Raw genomic sequence first — 13594 nt, forward strand, 5'->3', positions numbered from 1 at the left:
CATGTAATTAATTGTTCAATTAAATAACTTATGTAACCAAATATAAAACAGTATTCTGCCATTTGTTCATAGTTTATTGGCAATGCTGTTCTTTAGATAAAGGTACATGTATGATATTAATGAATAGAGTTTATTTATCATATGTTTAAGTACAAACAAAGTATCAGATTATTCAAAGGAAACACAAATTGTCCCATGATCTTTGGCTAAGTTTAAAAGCACAAAATAATAAAGAAATATTATCTAAAGACTGCTCTTTTATTCACCCTTAATACAATTTTCTTCTTTTCAGCTCGTGATGCAAATTTACAACTAAGATTACGTGATGGTACAAAATCAAGTGAGGGTCGTGTTGAGGTTTTTTACAACAACACATGGGGGACAATATGTGATGATGAGTTTGACAACAATGCTGCTAAAATTGTTTGTGCTGCCATTGGTTATACATCAAAGCAAGTATTAATAATTTGGTTTTTGTCTATGTCACAGAAATCTTCAATTTACTTCTTCTAGGATTTGTTGCCCTTAATGGAAAATTTCATCCATTTTTTTTTTCACGTTTTCAACTTTAGTTTTCAATTTACAATGGACATATATGTTTGTATTTCCAAAATGTAATTTGCCCCCTTATAAAAGTTTAAAACATGTATGAACATTAAATGTCTATTTTGTTTGAGTACCAATTTCAGCATTTTACCCAAATTCCTTGCATTGAAAACTATGATAGATAGACAAAAGCTGCTCACCACGATAATGATCAGCAATACAAGATCTACATAAAAGTCATATAACTAAATCTTCAATGAACTGCTTAATGGAGTTTTTGCCCTTTTTTGGCTATTATCTTGATAATTATGATAGATAGCAAAACTTTGATAGGCAAAGATGATCAGCAAGACAAGATCTAGAAATATGTCTGTATGACTGAAATTTCTACTGACTCCTAATAGGAGTTATTGCCCTTAAATGATTACTTTTGTCCATTTTTCCATAGTTAACATAGTTAATGAATACAATCCTGGATACATGGAAATCTGTCCTGATGTGCACACGATAAAAAGTATCATCATTTTATAGCAGAAGTTTAAAAGTAAACTTTATTTGATGTCATTTCTTTGCTCTTTTTTTATCGCTGAGGCTGAAATAATAAGTTATATAGCAATAAAATTTCTTACTCTCATTGCTTGACTCGTTATGGCCAAAAATAATAAGTCCCTGGACTTGCCTTCAAAAATCCTTAGTGAAAACCCTGATATGAATAGAATAATAAATTCCTTGTTATTGAAACATTAAGTGCACAGGTCAGCATGGTAGAACAATTTAAATGTGCTTGCAATGAATGAAGAGATATTTTATGGTTATTTTTATATTTTCAGTACTGTTGCCATTCCAATCAGCAGTTCCTTTTTTGGGAATGCCTCTAATCTTCCTATATGGTTAGATGATGTCAAGTGTACAGGAAATGAACCAGGACTTGGGGCATGTAGTCACAAACCTTGGGGAACAAACAACTGTGACCATGGGGAAGATGTAGGGGTATTTTGTTTACAAGGAGGTATGTTTATAATCAAGTATTTCATGAGTGTACTCATTTGAGAAGAACAATTATTCAAAATGTCTTTTCACAAGTTCTACATTTAAATGAAATGTTATGTTGAGAAAGTTATTTTGGTAATTATTCTTATTTCATAGTTAATGATATTATCATTCAGTTAATTGATTATAAATAATATTAAAGTAAAAATTCAAATTAATTTTACATAAACTATAAATTATTTTATACTTTAAGCTACTGCACAGCCAGCAAATGTACGGGTTCGACTAGCTGGTGGTAGAAATAGATATGAAGGCAGGGTAGAGATATATGTATACAACAGATGGGGAACGATATGTGATGACTCATTTGATGCCCGAGAAGCCAGAGTAGTCTGTAAAATGCTAGGATTTAACAGGTATGTCAATACAATGTATAGTCCAGATGGTATTGTTTATCAATACATTGTATATGTAGGAGTTTGTTTAAGCTCAATGGTATGAAAGTAAGTATAAGCATTTACCAGTAGTTAGTACCCATACATGATTAATACTTGAATCTTCTCACAAATTGATAGAGCAAACTAGATTTGTTATGGCAAAACTTTTCCTTATATAATTGGGACAGTAATTCTACTTTGCTGATCCAATTTGGATGTAACATATAACCCTATGCCCCACTCCTGTGTGACCAAAAATGTTTTAAATCCAATCATGACAAGAAAGTTTAAGGAGGCATTTACAAGGTGGTGTTACTTTGGCACTACTTAGCTGTCACACAATGTCCAGCTGAAAATTGAAGGAAATACATAAAACAAGTTTAGTCTTGATAACTGCTAATCTTATTTAAACCAGGTATTGCAGGAAGGCTCCTTTTTTATGTACATACTGGGAATTGTTGTTCTAGAGTTACTTGTAGCCCGTATTTAGGTCAGTACTGTCAGCAGTAGGAAACTTAGCTTACGTTGTAACATCCATTGAGACTTTGGCATCTCACGACTGCAGACATAGATAGTACAAAATATGACATGGTGTATCCATGTTTGGACTATAATGTGCTGGTTTTATAGTGAGGAAATTCTGCTTTACATAACAGATATCAGGGACCAGAAGAACATCACTAGATGTAAATTAATAGAAATTTAATGCCAGATTTTGTATTTGGTGCCATAGAAGCATTAGAATTATTTGTATTTGGTGCCATAGAAGCATTAGAATTATTTGTATTTGGTGCCATAGAATATTAGAATTATTTGTATTTGGTGCCATAGAAGCATTAGAATTATTTGTATTTGGTGCCATAGAAGCATTAGAATTATTTGTATTTGGTGCCATAGAATATTAGAATTATTTGTATTGTGCCATAGAAGCATTAGAATTATTTGTATTTGGTGCCATAGAATATTAGAATTATTTGTATTTGGTGCCATAGAAGCATTAGAATTATTTGTATTTGGTGCCATAGAAGCATTAGAATTATTTGTATTTGGTGCCATAGAATATTAGAATTATTTGTATTGTGCCATAGAAGCATTAGAATTATTTGTATTTGGTGCCATAGAATATTAGAATTATTTGTATTTGGTGCCATAGAAGCATTAGAATTATTTGTATTTGGTGCCTTAGAAGCATTAGAATTATTTATCCCATCAGATTCTTAAACCAGATAGATATATTTATTTTTTTTAAAACTAAATATATTTATATAAATTTTCAGAGGAGGTTCAGTTATTAAAGGGAGAACTTTTGGTGGAAGGAAAGGTCCTATTTGGTTAGATGACATGGAATGTCAGGGTAATGAATCCAGTCTACTGAGCTGTATACATAAACCATGGGGTGTAAATAATTGTGGACATGATGAAGATGTGGCAGTTATGTGTAATTCAAGTAAGTTCACCTTGTTAACTGGATTAACTTTATATTTGATAGATTTTGTTTCATAAATTTTCCTCTCTTTAAGTTCCTGTAAAGAAAAAAAAAATCAATAAAGAAAGACTTATATTATATACTATGCATAAATATTCTATATTAAAAGTCCTAGGCTCTTTTCCAAAAAAAATCTTACGACAAAAATTGATCATGACTTACAAGTATTTTTTCTCGTAATATTTTTTGTGAAATGAGTTGCTGATGTTATTACATGACCGACAGATGCAATTTGTGATTATGATCAATCTATTTTGTGGACATTTTGTTTTGTCTGTATGCCTTTTTTTTCTTTTTGCCCTTTGGGGTTTGTCACTCTTCTACTTAAGGTTTTATATAGACCCCTTGGTATCTAAGACCTCTCCATTTTAAGTTAGTGTCCCTAAAATGGAGGAATATTTTGTAATTGGCCGTTTCAGAATATAAAGGACTATGGGTAATTTTATTATTCATACCACAAAATGAAAATAATGTCACGTCATTGTTTGAATTGCAATTGTTTAGGACTTTTTTAACCAATCACAATGCTTTGGTGTACATTTTTGAAAATACTTCCCAGAATGCATTAGATTCTGAAACGGCAAATTGTAAAAGGAATTATCACTGTTGAATATAAACCAATATAAGTCTTCATTTCTTATGAAATTTCCAGATATAAATTGCATTATCAAAAGTTATTGATTTTAGGAAAAAATCTGTACAATATCTCCTTAGAGCCTCTAGTTAATGTATTAATATTTATGATTTCTTTTTACTTATAGTAGGAATTTGGCTTATATTTGTGCATGTGTGTATATTTGAACTGCTTTAATATTCAGTCAAGACATGAACTTTTTTATTTTCTTCTGTAGATACTCCTCCCACTATAAGCGTCAGATTAGCTGGAGGTCCAACAAGCCAGGAAGGACGTGTAGAAATACAGTATAATGGTATCTGGGGGACTGTTTGTGATGATCATTTTGATAATTCAGCTGCTGCAGTTGTGTGTCGAATGTTACATTTACCATTGTGAGTCAAATGTTGTACTTTAGAGGGAACAATATTCAGTACTACTTTATGTTTCATGGGAAAAGCACATTACAAAATATTTAAATGGCTATAAAAATGAGCTTAATTAAGTACAAATGGAGGAAAGTATGTACTGTAATCTATATTCATGCAAGTAAGTGAAAATTTCAGTTTTAGCTGTCACAAGTAAAATTTAAAAGAACAGAATTGATAAATATTTTTTTTTATCTTTCAGCTCCGGAGCTGTTGGATATTCTCATTCACCATACGGCCTGGGGACAGGACAGATCTTGTTGGATGATGTACATTGTATAGGAACAGAAATGACCATGCTTAATTGTAATCATTCTGCAATCCGTACCAGTAACTGTCAGCATACAGAAGATGTAGGAGTTAAATGTCAAACTAGTAAGTACTCAATCAGTACTAATTAATCATCAGTGTTACTTTTTATCGTTAAAAGAAAACAGGTGGCAATATCTATGGAGATAATTCAGTGACTAAAATTCTATATTGCTTAAATTGAAAAGTGGAAAGTTTTAAACTTCAAATTATCTGTCAGTCCAAAATAGCAAATTCAGAAATAATTGCAAGTTTTTTATTAATTCAATTTAATTAAAATTATTTCATTTTGATATTAAAAATTTAACAGGAATCTCTTGTTTACATGTAAAAATTGGAAGTAAACCTTTTACATCAATCATTTCAGACAGTGCCAGTGTAAACGTACGTCTACGAGGTGGACCAGGAACCTATGCAGGAAGAGTGGAGGTCTTTTACAATAATACATGGGGAACCATTTGTGATGACGCCTTTGGTACCAAAGAAGCTCAAGTCATTTGTACTCAACTAGGTCTAAATGGGTAAATGAAAGACACAGGAAATGATTAAAGGAGATGTGAGGAATTCATCAATGAGACAGCAAACCATCAACAAAAATACCTTCAGAGAGCAATTTACTTCTAAATGTTGTAAACTGCATGTATTTTTTTTTTTAAATTTTGGGAACAATGCAAAAATGATTGAAGTTCAAGAAACAAATAACTCATTGAAAAGACAGAAACAGTCTGAAAACAAGAAAACAAACAAATTACATTGAGATGTAAGAAAATTTATTAAAAACATTGGATTAAATAAAACACATGAAAGTAAGTAACTTTAAGAAGAAAGACAGACTGACAAAGAGTAGGAATCTACTTAATATTAACTTGAAAGGAAAGAAAATTCATATACAAGAAAGAAACAACATTCATAAATGGAAATTAAAAGAAAGAGGGAAGACTGAAACAATTCTAATACACAGGAAATAAGTTGAACACAGAATATCATGACTGAGACAGTTAGATAATTTTTGGGTTTTAAAAGTTTTAAACTATTTATGTTTGTCTAGTATAAAATAAAATATCAATATGTGTACTACAAATATTCTAAGCTGCATATTAAATATTAGACCTTTATAAGTTGGTAATGGAATCCATTTCCACAAGTACTTTTTAATACTGTGTACAAAATTTCAACAACAGAATTGCCAAGAATTAAGAGCTAAAATTTTAAAAGTGCTACCAGTTACATAGTTTTTAAATTTTTTTTTCTTTTTCAGTACAAATGCAATTGCCAAAGGAAGTTCATTTTATGGACGTGGAACAGGTCCTATTCAGTTAGATGATTTGTCTTGTCAGGGAACTGAGAAAAACTTAGCCTTGTGTGGACATCGAGGATGGGGAAAGAGTAACTGTGATCATACAGAAGATGCTTCAGTTGTTTGTATAGGTAAGTGGATTCAGGTGGAAGAAAAGTAACTGTGATCATACAGAAGATGCTTCAGTTGTTTGTATAAGTAAGTGGATTCAGGTGGAAGAAAAGTAACTATGATCATACAGAAGATGCTTCAGTTGTTTGTATAAGTAAGTGGATTCAGGTGGAAGAAAAAGTAACTGATCATACAGAAGATGCTTCAGTTGTTTGCCTGGGTAAGTGGATTCAGGTGGAAAAAAAGTAACTGATTATACAGAAGATGCTTCAGTTGTTTGTATAGGTAAGTGGATTCAGGTGGAAGAAAAAGTAACTGTGATCATACAGAAGATGCTTTAAGTATTTGTATAGGTAAATGGATTCAGGATGGGGAAAAAGTAACTGTGATTATACAGAAGATACTTCAGTTTTTTGTGGGTAAGTGGGTTTGGGTGGAAGAAAATTAACTGTGATTACACAGAAGATGCTTCAGTTGTTTGTATAGGTAAGTGGATTCAGGTGGAAGAAAAAGTAACTACATGTATTTTCATACAGAAGATGTTCAGTTGTTTGCGTGGGTAAATAGATTCAGCTTGAAGAAAAAGTAACTGTGATCATACAGAAGATGCTTCAGTTGTTTGTGTTGAGAAGTGGGTTCAGGTGGAAGAAAGAAAAACAAATTAGAACTGTATTGAAATTAACCAAATTTTCTGTAAATTATTTTGTTGTGCAATTCATGTTAAATATATGAAATGTGTTTTTTGCAGCTTCAGCACCTAGTGGAACTACCAATACCACTTTACGTTTGGTTGGTGGAACAACATCATCATCAGGACGATTAGAAATTAATTATCAGGGATCCTGGGGCACTGTTTGTGATGATTTGTTTGACAACTTTGCAGCACAGGTAGTCTGCAGGGAACTTGGATTGCCTTGGTAAGTAGTAGTAAGGTAGTTTAGACCACTTTGGTAAATAGTAGTCAAAAAGCTAGACATAGGTATGCTGTTTCGGCGGGGGCGGCTTCAACAATGTATTAGTTTGTGATTAGGTCTAGTTTATGGTGAACCACTAGTGGTAGGTCAATGATATTTGGTATACAGTTGTATTAGTATCTGTACATCTCATTTCCATGGAGATTATTTGACCCCACTCCCTCAGTCATGGTCTATGGACTTTGAAACTTGTGCTTAGTTTACATGAATTAGTTTGTGATTAGGTCAGTTTATGGGAAACCACTAGTGGTACATCATTGATATTTGGTATGCAGTTGTATAAGTATTGGCATATCTCATTTCCATGGCGATTATTTGACCCTGCCCCCTCAGTCATGGTCTATTGACATTGAAACTTTTGCTTAGTTAACATGTATTAATTTGTGATTAGATCAGTTTAAGATGAACCACTAATGTTAAGTCAATGATATTTGGTATGCAAATGTATTGGCATTTGCAAGTCTCATTTCCATGGAGATTATATAGCCCCACCCTCTCATCATGGTTCATTGACTTTGAAACTTTTACATAGTTTACAAGTTAATGTTTGTGTTTAGATTTGTTTAAAGGGAACAACTTATGATAAGTCAATGATATTTGGTATGCAATTATATTAGCATTGGCACATCTCATTTCCATGGAGATTGCTTAGCCATGTACCTTCAGTCATGGTTTATTGACTTTGAATATTTGCATAACTTACATGTTAAAGTATTGATATTTTAATTTCAACATTTACATTATCAAAATAACAAAAAGGCGAGACATATCTCTGTGTTAACAGTATATCTGTATTAAGTGTTCTGAATCATCATAGATGTATTTATAATGGAAGATTATCTGACTAAATGACAATTTTCACTTCATTTTCAAGTCAGACGGGAACTAATGGACCTTTTCACATTTGGAACAGAATTATTTATAAAATGACTCACAACCATAATCAAGAATGCTATCAAATGCCAAAAAGTTAGCAAAAATTAGAATATTAGATTTCAATTTATTTTTAAAAAATTAAGAGTTTATGGTTAAGCTATTTAGGTGTGGATTCAGTATTTTGAAAAAGGGGGCCCTCTGTCAAGACAACATTGGGAGAAGGACTTGTAAAAAGTCTATGTGTTAACCATATATGTAGTTCCATAAAGGGGGCCTAAATCTGCAATTGCTATTGTCTACTGTGGTAATTTTAATTGACTGAAAACAACTAATTTCTAACAATAATATGCATTATTTTAAAGGCAAGGTGCTCAAGTACGTCCTAAAGGTTTCTTTGGAGCAGGAACTGGACAGATAGTATTAGATAATGTTAAATGTAATGGTAATGAAACAGATATTGCATTGTGTAAACATAATCCATGGGGACAGAACAATTGTGGTCACACAGAAGATGTTGGTGTGATTTGTGGAACATGTAAGATATTGACCTCTTGATGTACTCTAAAGATAAAATGGGCCTTCTTTTAATTTGGGGTTCCAACCCATATAAAGCTAAACTAAACTATCCTTTACCCAAAACCTTACCTTAACACATACCTACCCTAACCTAGAACATCCCCTAACTGAACCATAAGTGAACCCTAATCCTGAAGTAAAAGAAGGCCATAAAAGGAAAGACTAACTAGATAGAAGATATGAAAAAATAATATAAATGAAATAGAAAAATATATTTGTTACCTTCACAGTGAACTTTGATTATATGCAGGATCACCAGATTGCTAAGGCAACAAGAGTAATTGATTATTAAGATAAAAGATTATTAATGGTGTAAACTCTTTTTGTGATATAAGCCTTTATGCTTAATTTTAAGTTATTTTCTATATTGAACATTATGGTGAAAACGATTTATTTGACTTGGTTATTATGAAGATATTATTTTGTTTGAAACATTTTTGTAATCCCCAGTAAAACGATTAAGAGTTCGACTTGTGAATGGTACATCTTCAGCCAATGGTCGTGTTGAAGTCTTCTATAATAGTACTTGGGGAACAATATGTGACGATTCATTCTCTAATCAAGCTGCTAGTGTTGTTTGCTCAATGTTAGGATTCAGAAGGTAAGATTTTTAAGCATAAAGATCCAGATTAAATTGTTGTACCCAACTTGGGAGTTATGATAAAATGTTGACCACTTCAGTACTCAAAATGTTCCAAAAGAGCATAGCTATGAATTAGTTTAAACCTTTATATGGAGTTTAATTAAAGTGTACAAAACTTGACTTGAGTGCTGATTTGTATTTCTGAAGTATTTCCTGGTGGTTTTAACAAAATAAATGTCAAAATTGTAATTAATTTTTATTCTTTCACACAGTATTCTAGTCAGTGCCAGTCTTTCAAAGATAAATTAAAAAATTTGTTGGACAATAAATGCTGAGGTCAGTTGTTACCAAATTTAAGGTCAAAACTTAGATATCAGTACATATAGAACAATAAATGCTGAAGTCAGTTTTAACCAATGTCATTACTTAGATATCAGTACATATAAAACAATAAATGATGAAGTCAGTTGTTACCAAGGTCATTACTTAGATATCAGTACATATAAAACAATTAATGCTGAGGTTAGCTGTTACCAAGGTCATTACTTAGATATCAGTACATATAGAACAATAAATGATGAGGTCAGCTGTTACCAAGGTCATTACTTAGATATTAGTACATATAGAACAATAAATGATGAGGTCAGCTGTTACCAAGGTCATTACATAGATATCAGTACATATAGAAAAATAAATGCTGAGGTCAGTTGTTACCAAGGTCATTACTTAGATATCAGTATATATAAAACAATTAATGATGAGGTCAGCTGTTACCAAGGTCATTACTTAGATATCAGTACATATAGAACAATAAATGCTGAGGTCAGTTGTTACCAAGGTCATTACTTAGATATCAGTACATATAGAACAATAAATGATGAAGTCAGTTGTTACCAAGGTCATTACTTAGATATCAGTACATATAGAACAATAAATGATGATGTCAGTTGTTACCAAGGTCATTACTTAGATATCAGTACACATAGAACAATAAATGATGAGGTCAGTTGTTACCAAGGTCATTACTTAGATATCAGTACATATAGAACAATATTAGATGAAGTCGGTTGTTACCAAGGTCATTACTTAGATATCAGTACATATAGAACAATAAATGATGAGGTCAGTTGTTACCAAGGTCATTACTTAGATATCAGTACATATAGAACAATAAATGATGAAGTCAGTTGTTACCAAGGTCATTACTTAGATATCAGTACATATAGAACAATAAATGCTGAGGTCAGCTGTTACCAAGGTCATTACTTAGATATCAGTAAATATAGAACAATAAATGATGAAGTCGGTTGTTACCAAGGTCATTACTTAGATATCAGTACACATAGAACAATAAATGATGAGGTCAGCTGTTACCAAGGTCATTACTTAGATATCAGTACATATAGAACAATAAATGATGAAGTTGTTTGTTACCAATGTCATTACTTGGATATCAGTACACATAGAACAATAAATGATGAGGTCAGCTGTTACCAAGGTCATTACTTAGATATCAGTACATATAGAACAATAAATGATGAAGTCAGTTGTTACCAAGGTCATTACTTAGATGTCAGTACATGTAGAACAATAAATGCTGAGGTCATTTGTAATCAAGGTCATTACTTAGATATCAGTTCATAAAGTTGCATGTTTTATTGCAGAGATTCAGCTTTATCAGTAGCAGGTTCATCCTATGGTGGTGGACCTGGTCCAATATTGTTAGATGATCTACAGTGTACAGGAACAGAGAGAAGTATCATACAATGTCGCAACAAAGGATGGTATATAAACAACTGTGATCATACAGAAGATGTTGGTGTTGTTTGTAATTCCAGTAAGTATAGGATATTGCTTTTTCTCATTGTTGAAGGGTGTACAGTGATCTATAATTGCTAATATCCACGTCATTTGAGCTCTGGTGGATATTTGTCTTATTGGCAATCATACCACAGTATAGCATCAAACTTTTTCACCCATTCGCCCAACATGCGTCGGAAGTGACGATGCCTACATTTTTGCCAGGTGGTGATGGAAGTCACATGACAGATATAATAACTACCCTATCTCGGAACTGGCGTTTTGTATTAATCTCACTAAAAGACAATAATGATATAATATGATATAATGAATTAAAATAGTAAATGATATAAACTTAGTAAATCAGAAGTAAGTTTTTGAAAAAGCATATAGTAATCATTAAATATTTCAATTCTGTACAATTCTGCCTAACATTTTCTTGTATACTGGGTTTATGATTTGATTTTGATTTTTTGTGTTTTAACGCCACTTTTAAGCACGGCTTTTGGGCTATTTCGTGGCGGCCAGTTTTTATTGGTGGAGGAAGCCGGAGTACCCGGAGAAAACCACCGACCTTCGATAGGAAAACTGACAATCCTAGTCAATTAAGATTGGAGTCGAATGCACCCGCACGAGCAGGGTTCGAACACACAACCTCAGTGTTGACTGGCTAGTGATTACAGTAGTAACTACTTAGACCACTCGGCCACCGAGGCCCCCTGGGTTTATGAGGTTTTTAAAGATCTGAACCTGAGTTACATTGGATGTTATTATTTTTTGACTTGAAGATGTCAAATTTGATCCAAAGGTCACCTATAACACCTTTGAAATAATTATTTTGATCAAGAAAACACTCAAATCAAAACAATTACTGTGACTTGACTGTTAGTGTTGCTCTCCAACTATTGCAACTTATTCAAAATTCTGACCAAATTGCAACTTGTTTTATAAAACCAAACTGTTCAACCCGTCAGAAATTTGAACAAACTGCTGTAGAAAACCACAGTCAAGTCGTGAAAGTGCAAGGTGATAAAATAAAGCATACTTACAATCCTATCAGACTTTAATTTCACTTCAATGTTATTATGAAAAATCAGTCTAACAGTTTGTATAGAAATTTTATTGTTATTGTCATGCTAAAGGTGATGGATAGAAATTTTGAATTGCTGTAAAAATGTCCAAACTAAGCTTTCATACAATTTTTGTCTCGCCTTGACAGAGTCAAAAAGCAAGACATAGGTATGCTGTTTCCGGCGTCGGTGACGGCTGTGGCGGCGGCGGCTGTGGCGGCGGCGGCAGCAGCGGCGTCAGCAATGTATTAGTTTGTGATTAGGTCTAGTTCATGGTGAACCACTAGTGGTAGGTCAATGATATTTGGTATGCAGTTGTATTAGCATTGGCACATCTCATTACCATGGAGATTATTTGGCCCCGCCCCCTCAGTCAAGGTCTATTGACTTTGAAACTTTGCTTACTTTACATGTATTAGTTTGTGATTAGGTCAGTTTATGAGGAACCACTAGTGGTAGGTCAATGATATTTGGTATGCACTTGTATAAGCATTGGCATATCTTATTTCCATGGAGATTATTTGGCCCCGCCCCCTCATTCATGGTCTATTGACATTGAAACTTTTGCTTAGTTTTCATGTATTAGCTTGTGATTAGGTCAGTTTAAGATGAACCACTAATGTTAAGTCAATGATATTTGGTATGCAAATGTATTGGCATTTGGAAGTTTCATTTCCATGGAGATTATATAACCCCACCCCCTAATTATGGTTCATTGACTGAACATTTTACATAGTTTACAAGTTAATGTTTGTGTTGAGGTTTGTTTAAAGGGAACAACTTATGAAAAGTCAATGGTATTTGGTTTGCAGTTGTATTAGCATTGGCACATCTCATTTCCATGGAGATTGTTTAGCCCTGTACCTTCAGTCATGGTTCATTCACTTTGAATATTTGCATAACTTACATGTTAGAGTATTGCTATTTTAATTTCAACATTTGCATTATCAAAATTACAAAAAGGCAAGACATATCTCTATGATAACAGTTTATTCTTTCCAAAAGTCTTCTATATTCATAAGAATTTGACATCATTTGAATTAAAACATTTTATATTCAGTAAAATATATGTTAAATTACAATACGTTGTTAATAAGTTTTCATGGGAAATAACCTAAAACATTATTCTTTTGAATATAGAAGACTTTTCGAAAGAAAAATTGATTATCTTCCATGGAAACTTCCTAACAACATATTGTAATTTCACACATATTTTACTGAATATAAAATGTTTTAATTCAAATGATGTCTGATTCTTATGAATATAGAAGACTTTTTGAAAGAAAAAATGTTAGAAACCTTAGTCTGGACATTTTTATAGCAATTCAAAATTTCTATCCATCACCTTTAGCATGACAATAACAATAAAATTTCTATACAAACTGTTAGACTGATTTTTCATAATAACATTGAAGTGGAATTAAAGTCTGATAAGATTGTAAGTATGCTTTATTTTATCACCTTGCACTTTCACGACTTGACTGTGGTTTTCTACAGC

General features: G+C 32.4%; 1 protein-coding gene across 1 annotated transcript in view; it reads left to right on the forward strand.

Moving 5' to 3' along the window:
* LOC127727774 (deleted in malignant brain tumors 1 protein-like) overlaps window positions 1–13594 on the forward strand; it is a 125539-nt gene that overhangs the window by 42275 nt on the left and 69670 nt on the right. Inside the window, exons 4-15 of the mRNA XM_052234891.1 lie at window positions 293–452; window positions 1377–1555; window positions 1790–1952; window positions 3251–3420; window positions 4311–4467; window positions 4703–4875; window positions 5177–5330; window positions 6068–6237; window positions 6966–7134; window positions 8430–8602; window positions 9094–9244; window positions 10891–11063. Of these exons, the coding sequence (XP_052090851.1) occupies window positions 293–452; window positions 1377–1555; window positions 1790–1952; window positions 3251–3420; window positions 4311–4467; window positions 4703–4875; window positions 5177–5330; window positions 6068–6237; window positions 6966–7134; window positions 8430–8602; window positions 9094–9244; window positions 10891–11063 (1992 nt within the window). The remainder of the gene's footprint in view (window positions 1–292; window positions 453–1376; window positions 1556–1789; window positions 1953–3250; window positions 3421–4310; window positions 4468–4702; window positions 4876–5176; window positions 5331–6067; window positions 6238–6965; window positions 7135–8429; window positions 8603–9093; window positions 9245–10890; window positions 11064–13594) is intronic.

The sequence above is a fragment of the Mytilus californianus genome, unplaced genomic scaffold (assembly GCF_021869535.1).
Source record: "Mytilus californianus isolate M0D057914Y unplaced genomic scaffold, xbMytCali1.0.p SCAF_2, whole genome shotgun sequence".
Taxonomy (NCBI): domain Eukaryota; kingdom Metazoa; phylum Mollusca; class Bivalvia; order Mytilida; family Mytilidae; genus Mytilus; species Mytilus californianus.